Source organism: Zootoca vivipara, chromosome Z2, assembly GCF_965207765.1.
Source record: "Zootoca vivipara chromosome Z2, rZooViv2.hap1.1, whole genome shotgun sequence".
NCBI lineage: Eukaryota > Metazoa > Chordata > Lepidosauria > Squamata > Lacertidae > Zootoca > Zootoca vivipara.
Genome location: NC_142585.1, coordinates 49,234,225 through 49,258,542, shown reverse-complemented (window position 1 = coordinate 49,258,542; position 24,318 = coordinate 49,234,225). Strand labels below are relative to the sequence as shown.

The window sequence follows — 24,318 nt, the reverse complement described above, 5'->3', positions numbered from 1 at the left end:
TTGTGCTTGAATTGGGCGAACATTTCTGAGAAGACAATTATTTTTCTCAGGAATTTTGGAGGTTTTTTCTGCCCTGCCCAGAGGGAGTGTAACCCTATACAGCAGTGGTTCCCAACAGGTGGTCCGGGGACCCCCAGGGGTCCGCGAGCTATGTCAGAGGGGTCCGCAAGATGCTATTAGAATAAAAAATATATTAAATATATTTCGTATGATAACAGATTTTTTGTTTTGGCCGCTTCCTGCATGAGCAGAGTCTAGCGCAAACCTAGAATTAGATAGAGGCAGTAGTTCTGCTGTGTGCCGTTAGGTGGCGCTTTACAAACACTACTGTTTTGCAAAGAGGCAGCGCGCGCATTCTACTCACGCTCACCTCCCCAAGATGCTTTGCGCGCGTCGGCTTCATTTGTGCGCTACTGCGCAGGTACCCTGTCTTCTCCATTCCCCTCCCTCCTCCCTGGCGCGCGCTGCCTCTTTGCAAAACAGTAGTGTTTGTAAACAAAGCGTTGTTTTTCGCGGAAGCTACAGTTCGCGTAGTTAAAAATGGACCGTTGGTTAAAAAGTGGTTCATTAAAACAACAAAGGCCTATAGATGAAGAGGAGGAACTGTAAAAAACGTAAAAATATAAAATATAAAAAGACTCTTAATTTGGCTCTCACTTTTTAATTTTAGGATTAGGAATTAATGGGGGTCCTTGTCACAATAGCGGCTCGATGAGGGGTCCTCGAGAAAATTTTGTTGGGAACCCCTGCTATACAGGACAGGCAGGTGACTCTGGAACCACTCATAGTTCAAGCACAGTTTATTAGCCCATATCCACTGCTCAGCGGCTTCTAGACAATGTTCCAGACCAGACGTAGCCTCTGCTGGCTCAGATGCTATGGAGAAGCAGAGAATGGGTATCACCAATGCATTGATGAGACTTTGCCCCCAAATTCCCAATGGCTGCTCCTAAAGGCTTCCCATAGATGCTATAAGCACATTGGTGACAGGATTGTGCCCTGGAGCTGAGGCACAATTAATAGAATTGTAAAGTTGGAAGGGATGCCAAAGGGCCATCTAGTCCAACCCCCTGCGATGCAGGAATCATAGCTAAAGGACCCCTGACAGATGGCCACTCAACCTCTGCTTAAAAACCTCCAAGGAAGGAGAGCCCAGTTCTCCCAGTGCTATTCTTTGGAGGCTGCCTTGCCAGTATCTCTCAGCCGGCCACTCATCCGCCTGCCCAGCCTACCTCACAGGATTGTCGCAGGAGAAAATTATCTTGTTGCCTAACCTACCTCACAAGGTTGCTGTGAGGAAAAAAATTGGGGGTGAGAAACTATTTTGAGTACCCTGTAGGAGAGGCGGGATATAAATGCAAGAATAATAATAATAAAAATCAATACACCTGAAGTGAGAGACACAGGGCTTCTGGATACAGCTCTTCTTCAGTTGCATTGCTGATCTGTAGTGTGAGTTGCTCTCCTGCTTTTATTGCTTAATTGATTTCCATTTATCACCAGCTGTTCATGCCTTTATTGACCACCAGGCTTATTGAATTTATGAAACGGGCTCCAAAAGCCTTGGCTAAAGACTAGCTGCGCAGGGGTCAGCAAACCTTTTCAGCAGGGGGCCGTTCCACTGTCCCTCAGACCTTGTGGGGGGCCGGACTATATTTTGGAGAGAGAGAGAAAAAATGAACCAATTCCTATGCCCCACAAATAACCCAGAGATGCATTTTAAATGAAAGGACACATTCTACTCATGTAAAAACACGCTGATTCCCGGTCTGTCTACGGGCCAGATTTAGAAGGCGATTCGGTCGCATCCGGCCCCTGGGCCTTAGGTTGCCTACCCATGGACTAGCATAAGCAAATATATATCTGAAACAGGATCTGGATTTGGAAGGCAAGCAGAAGACCGGTTGCCTTCATGGCGTCAACCAGCACAATCCACAGTAATTGAACAGGACCAATTTTAAGAATGTTACCACTTCACTACTTAATGCTCTGCTCATGCATGGGCGTGGGCAGGGGGGGCAGAAGGGGGCAGCTGCCCCCCCTAGAAGCAAAAAAATTAATGTATTTTACAGACCATAACCAGCACTTTTCCCCTCCAAAAACTGAAGTGGAAAGGGCTTTGCTTTAGCAAGAGCAGCTAAGTCTCCGCTTGCTGGGGGGGGGGGGACACAGCAGTAACAAAAACACATCAAATAAATAAAGCAAAGTGGCTACCAGTAGTTAAGCATTTAAGACAATGGAGCATATATCCCCAGGCAAGATTCGATAGCTGACCATTTCACCCTATTGTTCTTAAGTGGGAGTTGTTAATGAGCATTCAGGAGCATTAAGAGTTCTATTGGCTATTTAATGAGGGTGCAGACTCAGAGGATTCAATTTGACTAAGGTGGCTCTGCAAGGCTAAAAAGAAGTGAATAAGAAAGGGGGGGCTGTAGCTTTGACAGACACAGTGATGTTTATAAAAAGCATTGGTGTTCCAGTCTGCCCCTCCTCCTGCATCTGTATACTGTAAATCAGGGGTGGCCACCTCCCAAGAGACTCTGATCTACTCAGAGTTTAAAACTGGGGGTTATCTACCCCCCTTTGGGGGGTTCAGGTCAAAGCTGTTGAGTTTTTTTTTAAGGAAGGGAAGCTTCTTTTAGGAGGGAGGGAGGCCCATTTTTGTTTAGGGCTTCAGGTCATAGTTCAACTTTTTTGAGGGAGGAGGAAAATTTTGGGTGAGCTTTTTTTAGGGGTGCCAGTGACCTACCAGTGATCTACCACAGTCATCCAGTGATCTACTGGTAGATCACAATCTACATGTTGGACGTGCCTGCTGTAAATCAAGCAGAGAGAAAACTGCTTACAAGGCTCCTGTACATGCAGAGTTCCAGCATCACAGCGTCACCCAGAGGCACCCACAAATATGAGTTATCCCTCTCTCTATTTCTTCCTTCCTTCTCTCCCTCTTCCATCCTTAATAAAATACGGGGGGGGGCAGATAAGCCCCACATAGAAAGCCCATCAACATGGTGGGATGACTCTTTCAAATACGGTATTTACCAGTAATTGGGGGGGGGGGAGAGGCACCTAGGCCTCTAGGAGTTGGCTGCTATGCCTAGGAGTATGACAATTCAAGAAAGCAGAACGATGCATATGGTATGGTAATATATCAATAGAATCGTAGAATTGTAGTCGGAAGGGACCACAAGGGTCATCTAGTCCAACCCGCTGCAATGCAGGATTTTTTTCCTAAGGTGGGGCGTGAACCATGGTTGAAATATTATGCTGATATGCAGCAACGCCTCGGAGCCGTCGTGGCTGCGGCCGTGTCTTGCCTCGCCCTCGCCCGCCCTGCCACCCCCTCTCGCCTGCCCGACCCTCCCGTCCTCTCCAGCCAAGCAGGGTAGCCGCCAACGCTACCAGCCCCAGAAGCACAAGGTGGCCGCTGCTGCCGCTGCCACGATGTCATCAGGCCCGCTGGCCCTTTAGCCCCGCCCACTTCGTGGCCCCTCCCCTTCTGTGCCTTGGCCCCGCCCCTGAACGACCATGGCTTGCCCCCCCTAGTTTTGATCCTGGCTACGCCCCTGTGCTCATGGCTTATGGTCAACACTTAGTTTTATCACACTAGGACCCAACAAGGCATGGCACTGTGCACATAATCTGCGACTTACTTTTCTCTCTGTGTGTGTACTTTTCATTTATTTATCTAAAAGAGTCGACCTCTGATTACCAGCTACAGTGGTACCTCGACTTACGAATGACTCGACTTACAAATGTTTCGACTTACGAACGGAGCTCCGTCCGCCATCTTGGATGCGGGCTAGATAGGATTTTTTCTACTTACGAATTTTTAGATAGGGTTGCTTTGACTTACGAATTTTTTTCTCCCAATGCATTCCTATGGGATTCGACTTACGAATTTTTTCACCTTACGAATGTGAGTTCAGAACGCATTAAATTCGTAAGTCAAGGTACCACTGTACTAGGGACCATATGCCGTTTGGTATGTGAGCTTCCACAGACAACTTTGCTAGCAACTGAATGCTGATGGACCTTTGGCCCAATCCAACGAAACAGCTCTTACGTTCTTCTGCTCATGTTCAGAGACTGGACTCGAACTTAGGATGCTAAGCTACGCATGCTCTCCCCTGAGCTGCATGCAAAACTCTCCATGCTGACTGTTTACTTAAGGACACAGGACATAGGAAGCTGCATTTTTAAAAAAGAAAGAAAGGTAAAGGACCCTTGGACAGTTAAGTCCAGTCCATCCATGGTCCACAGAGCTTAGTATTCTCTACAGAGCCAGGGGTGGTGTACTGGTTAGAGCAGGGGTCCTCAAAATAAGACCTGGGGTCCGGATGCGGCCCAATCGCCTTCTAAATCCGGCCCACGCACGGTCCAGGAATCAGCATGTTTTTACATGAGTAGAATGTGTCCTTTTATTTAAAATGCATCTCTGGGTTATTTGTGGGGCATAGGAATTGGTTCATTTTCTCTCTCTCTCTCCAAAATATAGTCCGGCCCCCCAAGGTCTGAGGGACAGTGGACCGGCCCCCTGCTGAAAAAGTTTGCTGACCCCTGGGTTAGAGCATCAAGCTAGGAGAACAGGGTTCAAATTCCCACTCAGCTGCATGAAGTTTGCTTGGTGATCTTGAGGGTCAGTCACTGCTTCTCAGTCTATCCTACCTCAAAGGGTTGTTAAGGGGGTTAAATGAGGACTACCTTGTGCCCCTTGGAGAAAAAGTTGGGATATAAATGCAATACAACAAGATAAGAGTTAATAACTGTAACTGAGAAACGTTGTGTAATAGATAAAGATATAATGCAGCAGAAAAGGTAAAAACACTGCAGGTGTGGGAAATCAGCTTATGAAACAGTGTAATCATTTGATATGGAGATTATTCTGAAAATGTTTGAAAAAATTTATAAAGAATTATACAACAAATAATAATAAGAAGAAGATGGTGAGTTATCAAGTTTTGATTTGCATTCAGAAAAGAGATTAATCTTGCCAGAAAATATGCTGCAGCTCCTACAAAAAGGTCAGTTTAGCACAATCCGTTGGACTGGGCTAATTATGCCCTTCCCCCTTGCTCCTTCGCTATGGCAGTTGAGTCAGTTCCAAGCTTGGCCTTGCGATCCAATGTCTCTCCTCCACATGCATTTCACGGAAGAAATGTTCTCCCAATTAAGCCTGCACACTCCTGCCAAGGGGCCTTGATTTGCAGCCTGGTGCTGAAGTGGCCGAGAGCAGAGATGAACCATCTAGCGTGGCCTGATAAGAGCTCCACGCCAGCAATGGTCATCAATCAGTGTGCCAGGAAGCTTGTTAACAAACAGCCGCTCTCGTAACGCCACCCTCTGCTCGCTCTTAACGAGCCATTTGACCGGGCAAAGGATTGACGGGGAGCGGCGGACAAGGAGGAGGCTCTCCATTCCAGAAATCTGGCGTGCACAGCAGAAAACCCAGCCGCCACCCCCTTGTCCTGGTGCAAATAGAGAGCTCATAAGAAGAGCTCTGTTTGATCAGGCCAAGGGGGCCCCATCTAGCCTGGCACCCTGTTCTCGCGGTGGCCACTCAGGTGCCAGTGGGAGGTCTGCAAGCAGGGCCTGAGCACAAGAGCAATCCTCTCCCTTCCTGTGACTTTCAGCAATGGGGAAGCTTTGCTGCCTCCCTCTGTACGTAGAGCCAGAGCTGAGCCATGGTGACGGCCAGCCATGGATAGCCCTCTCCTCCTCCTCGGTCCTTCATGAACTTGTCCAATCCTCTTTTAAAGCCATCCAGGTTGGTGGCCATCGCTGCCTCTGTCTTGGGGGAGGAAGTTTCATCGTTTAACTCTGAGCAACATGAAGAAACCCCACAAACAACACCCAGCTCCACCTTCTGCTCAAAGTTGGGGCCAGCCTTGCCCACCCCTACCCTACCCCCACCCCCTCGAGTCAACCCCCTTCCCCCATCAAGCTGTAATTTCCTCCAGAACAGACTCTGATGAGAGGGAATTGTAACCCACCAACATCTGAAAGGCACCATGTTAGTGAGGTTTGGTCTAGAGCAGATGTGGGGAACCTTTAACACACACACACACACACACACACACACACACAGAGAGAGAGAGAGAGAGAGAGAGAGAGAGAGAGAGAGAGAGAGATGTTGCTGAACTACCACTCCCATCATCCCTGGCCATTGGCTGTGCTTGCTGGACATGATGGGAGTTTCAGGCAACCAACATTGGGACCATACCCTTCATGGGAGAAAAGAGGAATATTCTTGAAACTCCCACAAACTACAGATTAAGCAGATGCATCCCCACCAGTTATTAGACAGCACAATGTGGCACATGCAATGTATATGCCAGGCAATCTGTATCTGGTGTAGCCCCAGGAAAAAAATGAATTGATTCCTATTTTACAGATTGGGAAACTGAGGCAGGGGTCACAAGTTGGCTGCCAGTCCAGTTCTTCTTGGCCCACTTCCCACACACTATTCCCTTGGCTCAATATTATCTCTACCCCTCTGACTGGTTCCTGTGTATCTGTTAGGCTCTATGACTGTCTACCGTACCTCCCACTGAGTTGTAAGGCCAGATTGGGAAGGGGGGGGGGAACCTAATCATACATCAATAGCTTTGAAAAACACCTCAGCAACTGCAGGGTATAAAAGAGTTATGGGCCCCATAATGCTTGCTCCACATTTGTGAGGAATTGTTCTCCCTGTCCGTTGACCCCAGGCAGGTTCCTTTGCCATGCTCTTCTCAGTGCCCGCTAAAAACATGCTCGTTTGTGCACGCCTACCCAGATATATAGAATGCTGACAGCTGTTTTTAGTTATTGTTAGTTTTAATTGTTTTTCTGATTGTTTTAAACTGGTTTCATTGATAATTTTTTTATCGTTTTATTTGTTTTTAGCAAACTGCTTTGAGGTTCTTGTTTTACAGTCAAGTAGTATACAAATTTCACAACATGAAATCATAAATAAATAAACATAATGGCAAGCTATGCCTGGCATGCTGCTTTAGCATTTGTGTGCCCCCACTGACATGAATGTGCACTATTGGAGCAATAAATATGCAACCACTTCAGATGCTGAAGGAAACTCACGATGGAGGTGAACTCTGCAGGACAACAACTCACACTTACAAGGTACACAGGAATCTGCCAGGTGAGATCATTTCTCCCTCTAGCCTGGTATTGTCAATTCCAGCCTTCTCCACCCCGTTGCCCTTCAGGCTGGGCTACCATCACTGGTGCAGGCTGGTCCACTAGGGCAAATGGGGCCCTGCCCCACCAACCTCAATCTGCAATCAGCCAGCTCCCACCTGTTTGCCTTCTTGTTTATAACCAGTTCGGCGAGTGGCCCTGGCTGCCAGCTACCTCCTCCTTGGCCTCACTGTGGCCCTTGCATAACTCAGAAGGGAGGAAGATGTTCAGACCAGCGACTCATACAGAGACATACTGGAAGGGCTCATCTGTGGGCAGGTGTTTATGCTGCTTCTCTGCTGGACTGAATGACTCAATCACACCTCCCACTGAGGCTGCCTGGACAGAGGCAAGCCCTGGTCTGAATCTTCTTTGGAGGTCTTTAAGCGGAGGCTTGACAGCCATCTGTCAGGAATGCTTTGATGGTGTTTCCTGCTTGGCAGGGGGTTGGACTGGATGGCCCTTGTGGTCTCTTCCAACTCTAGGATTCTATGATTCTATGAACTTCCTGACAGTGAGAGCTGTTCGGCAGTGGAATTTGCTGCCAAGGATTGTGGTGGAGTCTCCTTCTTTGGAGGTCTTTAAGCAGAGGCTTGACAGGCATATGTCAAGAATGCTTTGATGGTGTTTCCTGCTTGGCAGGGGGTTGGACTGGATGGCCCTTGTGGTCTCTTCCAACTCTAGGATTCTAGGATTCTGCAAAGAGGGACCAAATGGGCTGTCTTTATTCTTTTCTCCCGATACCACAGTTGCTAGAGGAAGGAAAACCACATAGGGTCTTTTTGATCAAACCATATGCACTGTGCGGCTGTTTCCTTTCAGTCCCTTAAAACAATTTCTCTTCATTATACAGAGTTTTGATTCCTCCTCCCCCCCACCTTTTTATTGGACCAGATGCAGAATCACCCTATGTGATATTCTTAGCTTCTTTCAAAATAAGCAAGCAAATCAATCATGATTCTAGTCCTTAAGACTGAAAAGGCTAATTTTCAAGTGTTACATGAGGGCAAGGCTTGGTGACATGTCCAAAGAATATAGTTGTGAAGCTGAGCAGCGTGTTCGGGGGCTAAGAGACAGGCGTCCAGTGCCACACCCACTTCTCCAACCCTCCCCATTCATAATTTTGTGTAAATTATGCATCAATGAGAAACGATATGTACACAATGTCTTCTTTGGTTCTCAAAGTTGAAAAGCAGGTGATACATTTCCCCAAATATCTAAGGAACCACCCACCCACCCAACCACCCAGTGTCATAGCTGCCAAGTTATCCCTTTTTTACAGGGATTTTCCCTTATGCTGAATAGGCTTCCTCGCGAGAAAAGTGAAAACTTGGCAGCTATGCCCAGTGTGCTTAATTTGCATATAAGGCATACAGGTTGCAAAACTCAGCTTTTCTCTGTGCACAGACATCACAAAACACATTTTGTTTCGTTTGTTGCATTGCTCCCCAGCTTGCCTCCCAAGACGCACCTACAAGCACCCACAACACTATTGGTATACATACACTGTGCTTCTGAAAGCTCAGCAGACAAGAGCAAAAATTAGCCCACCCGAGATTCTGAAGGAGCTTACTCCATAATCAACAAGATGGTGGCTGCAGCCAGATTTCCAAAAGGTGAGCTGGGAAAGTGTGTGTGTGTGTGTGTGTGTTTGGGAGGTGGTGAGAATCAAGACACAGTCGATGCAAAAGGTGGATGTGTGTGTGCACTCAGGAGGGGTGCCTGTTCCCATTTAAAGACCACTTCTATTGCAGACAGCTCTTCATGTTGCAAAAGATTTAAGCCAACCGTGGATAAGGGAAGCTGGGCGTGGTCAAGGCAGGCAGGCAGAAAAAAAGGAGGGGGAGAAATCTATGAAATCTATGAAGGAATATACAGAACTGCCTTTGTGGAAACAACACGGTTGGCAACGGAGAAAGCTCACCCACGGTCATTGAGGTCTGCAGTCAGTGGGACAGGACTGAAGGCAGGTGTTTATGAGAAGTGATCGATTACTTCAAAGGAAGAGAAGTGTCAGGGGCGAACACTACTGAAAACTGGGCTGGAAGTCCTGCTCCTGTCCCCAGATGCATGGGGGGGTGGCCCTCCACACTCCAATTTGTAAGTTATTATTTAGAAATGAATAGAAGCAAATGAAATTGACTTAAAATACCAGGTGGTTTGTGCTTTGACACTGGCCGGTTGCTCCCCCAAAAGGAGCAAAAGTGGTTCTTTCCTGCCTCCCTCCCTCCAGTTCACATGGAGATCAAAGTTGTGCATTCCTGCATAAGCACCCAAGAGTTATTATTTCAACTGCACCTTCCTCTCCACCATCATCATCACCTTAACAATTGGCCTGGCCTGCTGCTGCCACCCCAAATAACACAGGCAAATATCACACACACACACACACACACACACACACCCAGCGGCCGCATTGGATCTTTCCTTTGTGTCCCAGATGCCAACTCAGAAACCTTGCCTGCACACTGACCATAACAACCTACCATATATTCAGCTTACAAGAGGTCATTTTTTGTCTTAGGCACAAACCAAGGTGCCCTTTCACTAATGCCACACCTCAGGTGCCCCTAAAATGGACACAGCTTGTGCTGCTGCTGTTGTTTCTAAAAGCAACAGCAGCCCTTTGCAGGACACCCAGATGAAATTTTGGAACAATGCTCAGAGTCAGAGCATGTTTGTTTGAAAGCGCCCTGCATAATTAAGCATCTCTGATTGGAAATCCCACAGATTAGCGCCAGATTCTGTGGACAAGGTAGGACTAGGATATTGTGCTCCTCTTCCCAGAAATATTTTCACCAAATCTTTGCAAGCAAGTCTTTTCCCCTCCCCTTCAAAATAAAAATAGAGAATAGGGTCACTGTGAACAACTCTCTTGGACCTCACCGCCCCCCCCCCAGATGAAAAACAAAGTCACTCAAGGTATTGGGGTGGTTGTGGCAGTTACACATTTGCCCACAATCCGAAAACAATCCGATAAGCTCCCAAACAAGGTGATATGAGACCTGTCACAACTTGCCCAATATTTCATCACGTGCCTCATCTTGCTGCGCGCAAAATGCATCCCTTCGGATCTAACCACAACACACCCTTCAAGATACAGTGGTACCTTGGTTTAAGAACAGCCCTGTTTACGAACTATTTGGTTTATGAACTCTGCAAAACTGGAAGTAGTGTTCTGGTTAGCGAACTTTCCCTCTGTCTAAGAACGGAATCCAAACAGCGGAAGGGCAGTGGCGGTGGGAGGCCTCATTGGGGAAAGCGCGCCCCAGTTTAAGAACGGTTTCGGTTTAAGAACGGACTTCCGGAACGTATTAAGTTCGTAAACCGAGGTACCACTATACAAACAAAAATCCACAGTGTCCTTCTGTTCTGGTACATCAAGGGAGGGGGGGAGTCTCAATGACCCTTGGCACCACGTACCAAGACCCCAACCCACCACACAGTAGTTGTCTGTGGGAGATGTGCGCCTCATTGCTAATCAAACACATCCATCTTTAGGAAAGGGCGATTCTGAATGCACCGTAATCTCCCGCTCTCTTGCATTTTCAGTGCCTGCGCCAGTTCAACAAGCTGGTCAGAAACCGAGTGTTTCATTCTGCCTCTCCCCGACCGCGCCATAGTCAGGTTCCTCCCCATCACACTGGACGCATTTTTGCAACACGCGTTTATACGCAAAAGCATAAAATAAAATATTCACAGCCACCACCGTGAAGGAAGCGGGAGGGAAGAACGAATTTAAACCATCAGTTGGTGTAATCAAATGAGCCGCCAACAGCTAATCAACCCGGCCCTTCGCTCTGGCTTGGCCTGAGGTGAGCACGACCCAGGAAACAGTGAAAGGAAATCAATGCCCTCACCTTTCATTGTCCACGTTCTTGAAGCCAGGTAGAATGTGCCGGAAGCTGCTGTTCCTGTCGAGCTTGGGCTGACTCTTTGTCCTCTTGATGGAACCTTTAAGCCGCCGGCTCAGGAAGCCCTGCGGGGAGACAGAGGGAGGCGAAAATTACGGGGACGGGCAGGGGACAGATGCGCATCCGTTCGGGCGAGTTCCGAGCCCTGGCTCTCCCGCGGCAGCTGAGGCACCGTGAGGGCGGGGGGTGGGTGGGGGGAGGGATGCTGGCTTCTGCCTCTCTGCCGCGGCGGCACAAATATTCCATCCAGCCCCTGCTCAGAGAAGCAAGCCGGCGCTGCTACATTGGCGCGAGACTCCCCTAAGCCTCGGTTGCCGTAGCAACCACCCGCTCTCACACACCCCTTTTAAAAAAAGAAAAATGCCACCGAGATACAAGACAAGCATATTGCAACTCCTGGCACATCGAAGGAACGCTCTCGTGTGGGAGGTAGTGGGGGTGGGGGGGCAGAAGGGGATTTGGCCTGTCACTATGACTGCGGGGGGCAGGGGGGGAAGGCAAAGGTGAGACCTTGTGGCAATGGAAAGGTGGGGAAGTTGGCCAACACTCAGCTGGGGATGTGAGTAGGGATCAAACACACACAAAAGCAGATGAGATCACCTTTGAAATGAAAACCTTGCAGAATTGAATGGGGCTTTAGAGATGATAGATCAGGCATCCCCAAACTTCGGCCCTCCAGATGTTTTGGACTACAATTCCCATCATCCCTGACCACTGGTCCTGTTAGCTAGGGATCATGGGAGTTGTAGGCCAAAACATCTGGAGGGCCGCAGTTTGGGGATGCCTGTGATAGATAGATAGATGATAGATAGATAGATAGATAGATAGATAGATAGATAGATAGATGATAGATGATAGATAGATAGATAGATAGATAGATAGATAGATAGATGATAGATAGATAGATAGATAGATAGATAGATAGATAGATAGATAGATATAGATATAGATATAGATATGAGGTTAACCCTTCAAATGCAAACCTTGGGGAAGAGATACCTACAAAACTGAATGGGGCTTGTGACTTAAGCCAACTCCATGGGGTCACCCACTGACAGTCCAAAGAGGGGTGGTTTGGTTAAGCAAAAGGCCATTTTCAGAGAGAGGCACATATTCCATTGCTGTTTCCACTAACAGGCTGAGCTGTGTGGTTCTACAGTGCCACCTAGGGAGGGAATACCAGCCCACCTGAACCCTGAGTGTTCCATCAGCTGACCCCCCCCCCAAGGGCCAATTGCAGCCCACCAGACCCCATTAAAGACCCAGGTTCAGCACTTTCCTCTCAGTATGAGCAACTCATCTCTAGTGTGAGGACACCACAGTTAAGCTCCTGCTCCCTTAGGTCACCCCACCCCACCCCACCCTGCACGCCTGATTTCTGGCCCCTTGCACCCTTGTTTGGTGGTCTGAGATTTGGGCCTCCTTTGGACCACATACCTTACTATATAATAAAATTGTAAAATATTTTAATCACCATGTTAGTTTACTTATTTGCTTAAAAGCATTCCTAAACCACTTAATATTTTAAATCTCCAAGCAGCGTGCAGGATACAAACATAAAAACTGTCGCTAGGAATGGAGCCCCGCTATCCATAGGCAATCTAACTCAGAGTGCAAGGCACCTTCAACATAAAACGAGGGAGACTTATTGCCTCTGTGCCTCGCTTGTGGGCTTCCCAGAAGCACCTGAGTAGCCAGGTATGAGACCAGGATGCTAGATAGCCTTTGGATCTCCTCAACGCTCCAAGCCAGGCATAGGTAACCCTGGCTCTTCAGATGTTTTGGAACTACAACTCCCATGACCCCTGACCACTGGCCCTGTTAGCTAGGGATCATGGGAGGTGTAGTTCCAAAACGTCCTGGAGAGCCAAGGTTTCCTATGCCTGCTCCAAGCTCTTGTCGCACAGTTCTTTTCATGCAAAATTCATATCTTGGTGCAAAGTCCATATCTGGATTTGAGGCACCATTAAGGGCAGAAGGCTGGACTTGAGAGAACAGGATGGGTCTTGAACAGGCAACTGGAAGGGTATCAGACTCTTTCTCATTATCCAGCTTTAGCCAAAGAAGAGAACTGCAATTAACAGACTGTAGCCAGAGTATGTCAGGGTAATTCCCGATCTCCATAAATGAGACTTCCCCAAGACAGTAACTTCCACATGTTTTGTGTAGTAGCAAATTTAAAAGTGAGGGGTCCCTTCATGACAATCACAGCCACCCCCACTTCTCAAGATTATACAACCTTATTAGTTTATATAATTTTTTTATAATTACAGTATGCAATAATTAGGAATGCATTGCAACAATCAATGCATACCTCCATGGATTGCCTTTCAGCTGGATCTAGTATTTTCTATGCACATCAATGGGCAAATGATTTGGAGAGCCCAATGTCTTCTTCTGGAGTGACTTTGTTCCATTTTATGTAACCTCACAACTTGCACCCCCATTCTCTTGCTTGTGTTTTCCGTGTTCCAAGATGCTTAGCTTTGGAGTAGCTTAGCAGTGTGATGCAGCAGCTAAAAAAGCCAATGCAATTTTGGGCTGCATCAATAGGAGTATAGCATCTAGATCAAGGGAAGTACTAGTACCACTGTATTCTGCTCTGGTCAGACCTCACCTGGAGTACTGTGTCCAGTTCTGGCCACCACAGTTCAAGAAGGATACTGACAAGCCGGAACGTGTCCAGAAGAGGGCAACCAAAATGGTCAAAGGCCTGGAAACAATGCCTTATGAGGAACGGCTTAGGGAGCTGGGTATGTTTAGCCTGGAGAAGAGAAGGTTAAGGGGTGATATGATAGCCATGTTCAAATATATAAAAGGATGTCATATAGAGGAGGGAGAAAGGTTGTTTTCTGCTGCTCCAGAGGAGCGGACACGGAGCAATGGATTCAAACTACAAGAAAGAAGATTCCACCTCAACATTAGGAAGAACTTCCTGACTGTAAGAGCTGTTCGGCAGTGGAATTTGCTACCAAGGAGTGTGGTGGAGTCTCCTTCTTTGGAGGTCTTTAAGCAGAGGCTTGACAGGCATATGTCAATAATGCTTTGATGGTGTTTCCTGCTCGGCAGGGGGTTGGACTGGATGGCCCTTGTGGTCTCTTCCAACTCTATGATTCTATGAGTACACACGATGCCTCCTCCTCAGTGTTCTTCCCACACGTTTTCTCTGGAGTGACCCTGGGAGCCCATCCTCAGTGGCCAACTCACCTCTTTTCACTCTGATCTACTCCATTTGACACACAGCATGAGAAGACCTCAGCAGCTCGAAAGCTCCTTTTCCATGCTGATTGGGCGGCCCGAGGACACTGGCAGGGACCGCCCCCCCAAGCTCTGCCACAGAAATAGCAGCAGGTCTTTCTGGTGGCCCCTGATTGCTACACCTGTGGACTACAACTCCCATCAGTTGCAGGGGCTGATGGGAGTTGTAATCACAAACATCTGGCCTGCATCACACTTTGCCTACGTGGCACACTGTGTAATCCTCAATGTGCACCATGCTTGGACCTCCCATACATCCTTGAGGGTCACTGTCACAGTGTGCTCATCCACGGCCAGACACCCCTGGCAACACATTGACAACAGTGGTGTGTCTTCCATGTAAACTGCAGTGGCCTTTAAATACTATACAGATTGCTATCTGCACAGCTATAGCTATTCCCCCATGGTCAGACACAGCCATGCTCCTGAATGCCAGAGGCCCCAGGAGGGTACCGTGCTCTTGAACTCAAGTCCGGCTAACAGATTTCCCACAAAGGCATCTCAGGATGCTGGACTAGGTGGGGTTCCTTTGGCCCAATCCAGCAGGCTCTTCTCATGTTATTTTCCCAGGCACTCAGTTTCTGGTGCTGGCCTGTGCTCTGTGTAATGGCAAATATTGTGGGCAGAATATTGGAAAGTGGCGCACAAGAAACTCAAGGTCTTCAGCGACACTTTTTCCTTTTTGAAAGACAGGAGGACGTACCAGCTGACTTTCTTCCTTTATCTGTCTGCCTTCTCCATTCAGGTAATTGTACCTTCCTTATCACCATGGCTACAGAGAACCTGAGGAAATCATATACCGGCATTGTTCAGTTTGAGGGGAAGTGTGTGTGTTTGTGTGTGTGTGTGCGTGCATCTTTGATCCTCACCTGACCACCTTTATCCAACCAACCGGAAATTTCTGGCAGTCCCCTCTCCATTCCTTTAATGCAAGTCAGGCTGAAATTCAACAGGCAAAGCCCTTTCTTTTCTGACTCTCACCCGCCCTTCCTGGTTCCAAATCACAATAAAAATAGATAGCATCATGGAAAAAAAAGGGGAGAAGCTGTGACCTTCCAGATGTTGTGGGATTACAAATCCCATGAGCCCCAGCCAGCATGGCCAATGACCAGGGATGATGAGAGTTGTAGTCCAGCAACATTTGGCAGGGCACAGGTTCCCCATCCCTCTGTGGGTTAAATGGACTGCCAACTGGATCCAGCAGGAATCTTCACGTGGCTCCCCTCTACCCATGGTACATGGCATATTGGCATATTGTTGTGCACACCCCAATCTACAAGCGGTCAATGGAGACTGTAGTGTTTTCAGAAGACATGGCTTTATTTACACATCTAAACAACCTAAACATAGGATGGAGGGACTCACAGCATTTATTCCCTGACAGATCTTGCTTCCCCTTTATGGTTCCTGGGAAGCCCCAAGTTTTGGGTCCAGCACAAAACAGATACCGGTAGGTCTCGGTGTATCCAGCTTTCAGCAGCAGCCCAACTATCTCACACAGCTCTCATAGGCACAGCTCACCTGGTCTATTGTTCTCCATCTTAGGATGGCATGGCACCCAGCCAGGTGTGAAAGGACCACCCATTTGTCTCTATCACCCATAATACACGAACTGAGGATCATCCAACAAAATATAGATCCAGGACAGAGAATGGAAAGGACTTAGTGATGTCTCTGGATTTAAGGGGCTTTGGAAGGGCATTTTGACAATTGGGAAGGGTTTTTATCAGCAACTGCTAGCCGTGATGACTTAAATGGAACTTCCCCATTCAAAGACACTCTACCTTTGAGTACCAATTGCTGGGGAGTGACAGCAGGAGAGAGCTGTTAACTCCATGTCCTACTTCTTGGCCTTCTGAAAGACATCTAGATGGCCATCATGGAAAACAGAGTGCTAGATCAGGTGGGCTTTTGGTCTGATCCAGGTACAGGGCTCTACTTATGCCATCCTCCCCATGATGCCTCCATAGCACCACCTTCTCTGGTGATGGTCCTAGTGGAGAAGACCATCCTCTTTTTTCACTCCCTCCTTTGTGTTCAGGATGGCATCCTCATGTGAGGACAATGCCTCCTCTCCCAAGGATTCCATTCAGAAGAATTATTTGTGGCACATTCTTTGGATTTATCTTCGATGCTTTTCACGGGCCGGCTTGTACCAGCTCCACAACATAAGACTATACCATGTGGCATCATTACACGGCGTCAGGCATAGCCCTTACCTGGCACAGGAGACAAAGTCCTCAGACACCCTACAAGCTACGTACCCAGAGGAGCAAGCAAGGTGCCCCCCCAGCCCATCCTGGGGGGCCCCTTGGGGGGGGAGACCCACTGAAAAATGGGGAAGGGTCTTGCAAACAGAAGGTTCCTGGTTCAATCCCCAGTGGCATCTCCCTATAAGGCTAGCAGAGACTCCCAGCTGAAATCCTGGAGAGTTGCTGTCAGCTGGTCTACTGAGCTGGATGGACCAATCTTGTTATAAGGCAGGTGTCAGCAACCTTTTTCAGCAGGGGGCCGGTCCACCGTCCCTCAGACCTTGTGGGGGGCCGGACTATATTTTGAAAAAAACATATGAACGAATTCCTATGCCCCACAAATAACCCAGAGACGCATTTTAAATAAAATAACACATTCTACTAATGTAAAAACACGCTGATTCCCGGAACGTCCGCGGGCTGGATTTAGAAGGTGATTGGGCCGCATCTGGCCCCCGGGTCTTAGGTTGCCTACCCCTGATGTAGCCTAAAGACACCACAGTCTCCACCAATGCTTATTCCAAGGAAAGCAAACCCTGGGTAAGCATCTGAAATCACTAAAGTCTCTCACCGGTCAAAGACTGGGGTGTGTGCAACAATACGTGGTTTGGGTTCTTCCCCCTGCAAACAAACAAACAAAAACAAACAAACCTGTCGTAAGCTTTCTGACAATTCATGCACTTACAGGGCATAACAAAGTTTGGAGCCTTTTCCAAATCAATCTAATAATGTTCATGTTTAAGCATCTTCAGCTTGCCTTGTATAAAATGTGGGAGATTTATTTCCCGATGGAGAGCACTAGATCCCAATCAGGAACACGCTTTTGAAACCCCAGACACAGGCACGAGAGTGGGAAGACGAGTGTCTTTGAGATTAAAGGAGATAATAATCGCCAACTGACAGAAATTTATTCACCCTCCTATAAATCTAAACTTCGACATCACTTTCTTCAAGCATAATCATCCTGGCTTGAGTACTTGCTATCAGCCGCAAATCATTACGCGTGATTTTTCCTTCCTCTCGCCTGCCTTTTATAGGGCAGAAGCAGCTTTGAGAGGGGATGAAAGGAAATAATTTACAGCAGACCTTGACGATGCCCCCTGTGATTCAAGGGGACCCCTTTGAGTCCACAAGCAGGGCAAGAAAGTAAAAGCCCTCTCTTGTTGCTGCTCCTGGTGTTCAGAGGTAAAGTGCCCCTGAAAAGGGAGGCTCCATAGAGCTAGCATAAGGGCATCTGAAGAGCCTTGTTGTTGGAGGAGACCATCTTGACCAGGGCCAGGTTCAAGGTGCTACAATTTTTATTTTTCCAGTTCATCAATACCTGTATTTTTGCCCTAATAAGAGCACGGAGAGTCCATTCATATTGTCCCTTTGTTAGACTCCATGTACTGGGTATATAATTCAAAAGGATATTTTCCTCTGCAAATTTAAGATTACTCCATACAGTCATGTTGATTGCCCATTACTTTCTGCCCAAAATTAATCAACATAGGACATTGTACAGACATGTTTTAGAGAAGCATTATCTCTGTTCCATCTCCAGTATCCAGATGTCTTAGCTAGTCCTTTCGTAAACAAGTGTAATGGGTCAAAAAAAAGTTCTAAATATTATTTTTTGTTGAATGAGTCTGCAATAACAGTCTGCAATAACTGCAATAACAATTTGGTTTTTGTTGTAATGCATACATTTTTTTTCATGAGAAGAGAAGACTCCCTGGAAAAGACCCTGATGTTGGGAAAGATGGAGGGCACTAGGAGAAGGGGACGACAGAGGAAGAGATGGTTGGACAGTGTTCTCGAAGCTACCAACATGAGTTTGACCAAACTGCGGGAGGCAGTGCAAGACAGGAGTGCCTGGCGTGCTCTGGTCCATGGGGTCACAAAGAGTCAGACACAACTAAACAACTAAACAACAACAACAACAACATACAAATTTTTGTTGTAGTTCTGTTTTGTTTTCTACATGGGCACTATTTTGTTTCTTCTTTTTTGTGTCATCTTACTCTGTGCGCTAGTAATCATGCACTTTTTAATCTTTCGATAAATAATATATATTCTTTATTGAAATACTGTACATACATACATTCAAGGTACTACTATTAGGATGCAAAGCTCTTAACAACTTGGGACCAGCTTACTTCTAAGATCGTTTTACGATCTTGCCCACTCAACTGCTTTGATCTACAGAGCTGGCACTGTTAGAGGTGCTACATAACACCCATTCTGCATTTATAATAATTTATTATTTATATGCCACCCATCTGACTGTAAGAAATCAATATTTTAGTGTAGCAGCACCCGCACTTTGTAACTCCCTGCTTACTGATACGTAACTACGGTACTCTTTATAGGTAACTATGCTGTACTCTTTTCACCCCAAACCTATCCATACTTGTGGAATGTTTTTAGTATATTGCTTCTTTTCATTTTTATGAATGCTTTAAATAGGTGTTTTTAACTTTTGCTGGTAATTTATTGTTCCATTACTTTTGCAACCTGCTTTGAGGGCTTTTAAAAATAATAACAATCAAGTTGTGTATAACTGTTATGAAACACAGTACAGTCATACCTCAGGATACGTCCGCTTCATGTTGCGTCTGTTAGCTTACGGACGCGCCAAACCCAGAAGTCCCGGAACGGGCTACTTCCAGGTTCGGCACGCCCGTAACCTGTACGCATGCGCAGAAGTGTTAAATCATGCTTTGTGCATGTGCAGAAGCGCCGCAATGCATCACACGCGTGCACAGATGCGGCACTTCATGTTGCGGCCTCTTCATGTTGCGAACGGGCTGGCAGAACGGATCCCGTTTGCAACATGAGGTACCACTGTACATCAATAAATAAGTCAAAGGGTGAAAAGGTGCATGTCACTTACACAACTAAGGTTCTGATAAGTTGTGCCTCTAGCTCAGAATTGCCTCCTCTGATTGGCAGTGCACTTCGGGGGTCTTGAGCAGAGAGGGTAGTTTTCCCTTCTGCATGCAAAACATATATTCCATCACTGTGCCATAACCCCTTCTTGCTAATACTGCTGAATCCAAATGAATTAATATTAGTAGCCAATCCCAATATGATAAGATGCAAAAGTGGACTCTGTTCCCGCATCTGTTGCCTTTTTTTCTGCATTTTGGAGAAGTGTGCTTAGAGTTGGACATACAATACTGTACAGTGGTGCCTCGCTAGATGAATTTAATTCGTTCCACGGGTCAAATTCGTCTAGCGAATCCCATAGGAATGCATTGATATATATATATATATATATATATATATATATATATATATATATATGCCCATAGGAACACATTAATTGAATTTCAATGCATTCTTATGGGAAACCGCGATTCACTAGACAAATTTTTCATAAAACGAATTCGTCTAGCGAGGCAACCTCCGCTTGAAAAATCTCTTCATTAAGTGAAAAATTCGTCTTACACGGCATTCGTCTAGCGAGGCACCACTGTACATCCTTACTGTGTCCCCTTCTGGTGAGGGTGAGAAGGACAAGTGATAAACACCAGTCTCCAGCATAACAGAAGTGCAACCATTATAACCAGTAAAGGCAAAGTGCCTATAAGGACATTGGCTAGCATTCACTTCTCCTCATTTTCTCCTCTCATGCTAGACATTATACCATGAGCTTCTTGGGACAGGCGCTTGTCCCCTTTGATAGGTGCTAGAGAGCACAAGGAGCAAGGAAGGGTCTGAATAAATCACAGAATTGCAGAGCTGGGAGTGATGCATCAGGTCATTTAGTCCAATCCCCTGCAATGCAAGAATCACAACTAAATAATCCTTGGCCAATGGCTATCCATCTCTGCTTTGAAACCTCAAGTAAAGGAGAGTCAGCCACCTTTTGAGGCAATCTGTTCCACTATCAAATAGCTCTTATGCTCAGAAAGTTATCCCGAATGTTTAGTTGGAGTCTTTCTTCTTGTCATTTGAATCCAGAGCAGCAGAAAACAAACTTTCTCCATCTTCCATGTGGTACCCCCCTCAGAAATTTGAAGATGGCTATCTTATCACCTCTCAGCCTTCTCTTTTCTAAGCTAAACATATCCAACTCTCTCAGCTGTTCACCCTAAGGCTTGGTTTCCAGACCCCAGATCATCTTGGTCGCCCTCCTCTGCACACCTTCCAGCTTGTCAATATCCTCCTTAAACTGTGGCACCCAGAACTGGGCATGAGACTCCAGATGTGGTACGCCCAAGGTAGAATAGAGCGGTACTATGACTTCCCTAGAGCTGGACATTCTACTTCTGTTGCAGCCTAGAATTAGCTTTTATTTTTCCTGCAGCATCACACTGTTGACTCGTTTTAAGCTTGTGGTCTACTTAAGACCCCTAGATCATTTTCACATGTATTGCTGGCAAGCCAGCTGTCCCCCACCCTACATTTGTGCATCTGTTTATTCCTAAATAACAGTAAACTTCACTGCATTGCATGCTTTCCCAAAGCTTGAAAGGATAGGAAGGTTATTGGAAAAAATCACTATACTTTGGTTTCATATACAGTATGTATTTAAAAATCATGCTTATCTATCAAAATTTCCAGGATAGTCTGACATTAAGCAAAACCCCAATCTCTCCAAGCAATGCAAAATGTGTTTGCTGCATTCATATCCAACCATTCTGATGACTGTTAATAATGGGGCACTTTGGTTTTTTTCTTTTTTTAATACGATAAGGAAGCATAGAGAGACCCCTGCCATTTCTACAATTGCATAAGTATTGAACAATCTGCTCTCGAAGAAGCTGGAGAAGATGGCAACAAGAACCACATATTGTTTTCAATAATTTAATTGCAAAGCCCCCAAGATAGTACGTATGTTCAAAACACATCATGAAAATGTGGAGATCTGCTTGGCAATCCATCAATCTTCTGCTCACCCCTTTGGCTTCCCTCCCTCCCTCCTTCCCTCCCTCCACATCTTTCCCTAAGTATCTAAACATTTGTATTTTTGTATCAGTGAGTGAAAAGCATAGATTTTGTGGCAATTAGGATTAGTAATGTCAGTTCTATCCCACACAACTGTTTTGTACCTACTTGTTTAGCACCAGAATTAATGCGCAATTTTAGTTTGTCCCTCCAACTCTTAACAAACAAGAAATGATTCTAAAAACACCACACTGGCCCTCACCATTGGAAGTTATAGCGGTAAAGAAAAAGAATATGATAGAAGGCTGGATAACTTATAGAAATTTATTAAAACAAGAGGGAGGAGAGTATAAATTAAAAGAATTTAAGGAATTATCAGGAAAATTAACATACAATATCATCATTTGAACAAAGTATTTAAGAAAGATAAGATACGGGGGGGTTGGGGAACAAATATCACAACTGGAGAGAGACCTGTTGGAATGTAATGTAAAAGTACTGTCTAAAATGTACAATATATTACAGTGGTGCCTCGCTAGATGAATTTAATTCGTCCCGCGAGTTGCTTCGTATAGCGAAAAATTCGTTTTGCGAAGCGGCTCCCATAGGAACGCATTGAAGTGCGGTTTCCCATAGGGTGCCTCACAAGACGAATAAAAAAAAAATCATCTTGCGAGGCACCCTATGGGCCGGAAAAAAATTGTCTTGCGAAGCGCGCCATAGGAAACTTCGTCTTGTGAGTCTCCATTGAAATCGCAAAACACGTTCGTCTTGCGGAAAATTCGTCTTGTGAGGCATTTGTCTAGCGAGGTACCACTGTATTGGAATGGGAGACAAAGGATGATCAAGTAAAATCCTCAATGATACATTGGGCAATAGATATTGGTCATAATATGCATATGGAGGCATAGGAACGATTGTGGAATGTGGATATAAAATTTACAACATCTAATGGTCTAAGAGAAAATTATATGAAAAAGATATCTCGATGGTACCTAACACTGAGTAAATTGGCAAAAATGTATAAATCCAGATCAAATAAGTGTTGGAAATGTAAAGAGCTGGTGACAGGTACCTTTGTAGGTGGTCGTGCATGGCAGCTCCAACAGTTCCCCACCCTGGAATGCCATGTTATGACTGAACACCTGGAGCATTCTGGGAGGATCGTGGCTGTTGCCAAGAAGGGCAGCTGAAATCAACTCCTGCCACCACATAAAAAAAATGTAAAAAAGAAAAAGACCACTGTCAGTAGGACAGCCCCTACCCCAGCCAAGGTTGGATGTAACATAATGAGTGGAACTCAAACAAAGAATTACAGAAACAAGTAGGGATTTTAATAATGAGGTGGAAAATTGACTAATAATAAGAATCATTTATTATTTATACCCTGTCTATCTGACTGGGTTTCCCTAGCCACTCTGGGCGGCTTTCAACAGAATATAAAAATACAATAATCTATTAAACATTAAAAGCCTCCCTAAACAGGGCTGCCTTCAGATGTCTTCTAAAAGTCTGGTAGCTGTTTTCCTCTTTGACATCTGTTGGGAGGGCGTTCCACAGGGCAGGCGCCACCACCGAGAAGGCCCTCTGCCTGGTTCCCTGTAACTTGGCTTCTCGCAACGAGGGAACCGCCAGAAGGCCCTCGGTGCTGGACCTCAGTGTCCGGGCAGAACAATGGAGGGGGAGACGCTCCTTCAGGTATACTGCATTGAGGCCATTTAGACTAAAGATGGGAGCTCATATGACAAGGTGGAAAGGAAAGCAGGATCCTTTATGTAAACAGTATCTCCTGAGAAGGAACCTTTGCCTTACCTGGCACATTTGTGGGGGTTGTGTGTGTGTGTGTGACACATTCTGTGTATTACTGGGTGAACAATCATCTGTGCAAATCTCCAGTCGTAGCCTGAAGTAGTTCAATCCACAGACACGTTTCCTGCTTCTACTGCCCATGGTCCTGGCCAGTTTGGGCTTTCTGCTGCTCTGCTCCCTCTGACTTTGCTAAATATGAATGAGGTGCAATTGGAACAAGTATGTAGATTGCAGCCACATGACGGTGCCGCCTCAGCATTATTCTCAGCTGGGGATTCTCTCTCCCCCCCCACACACACACATTAGAGACTGTGCCTTTCAAAGATGATGAAGAATAAATTCTGGGGTCATTAAAAAAAGAAAAGAAAAAGGGTCACAGAGCACAGTGATCGGTGGCCTTCAAGATGTTCCTGAATTCCCACTCCCATCATGCCTGAACCATGGCCGCTGGGGCTGATAGGAGTCTGAGCCCCATGACATATGGAGGGAAACAGAGCGTCTGTAGTGGTGGAGTTGAGGTGCAAGGGAAGTGCAGTTCTGGGAAAAACACACACACACACACACACCCCGCAGAAATAATACCCCCGCAGGGTAATGGCTGGACCCTTCTTGCTCTGGAAAGCAAATGAGGTGATAATGAGGCTTTCAAGTAGATTTGAGATGGGTTAGTGCAGAGCCAGAGAATGAGGGAAATGATCAAGCAGACAAGGCTGAGCTTAGAATCATAGAGTTGGAAGAGACCACAAGGGCCATCCAGTCCAACCCCCTGCCAAGCAGGAAACACCATCAAAGCATTCTTGGCATATGCCTGTCAAGCCTCTGCTTAAAGACCTCCAAAGGAGGAGACGCCACCACACTCCTTGGCAGCAAATTCCACTGTCGAACAGCTCTTACTGTCAGGAAGTTCATAGAATCATAGAATCATAGAGTTGGAAGAGACCACAAGGGCCATCCAGTCCAACCCCCTGCCAAGCAGGAAACACCATCAAAGCATTCTTGACATATGCCTGTCAAGCCTCTGCTAAAGACCT

The 24,318-nt window shown here is 46.3% G+C and overlaps 1 protein-coding gene across 19 annotated transcripts in view; it reads right to left on the bottom strand.

Annotated features, from left to right (window-relative positions):
- The window catches only part of DAB2IP (DAB2 interacting protein), a 295,193-nt gene that overhangs the window by 178,593 nt on the left and 92,282 nt on the right, over nucleotides 1-24,318 (bottom strand). For 16 of the 19 annotated variants that reach the window (XM_088665364.1, XM_088665385.1, XM_088665374.1 and 13 more), the window contains one exon: nucleotides 11,040-11,158. The exons of 2 other annotated variants lie outside the window; for them this stretch is intronic. In XM_088665364.1, coding sequence (XP_088521490.1) covers nucleotides 11,040-11,158 — 119 coding nt within the window. Of the gene's footprint in view, nucleotides 1-11,039; nucleotides 11,159-22,553; nucleotides 22,573-24,318 lie in introns of those variants that run through there. One more of the 19 variants, XM_088665384.1, reaches the window with a different exon arrangement.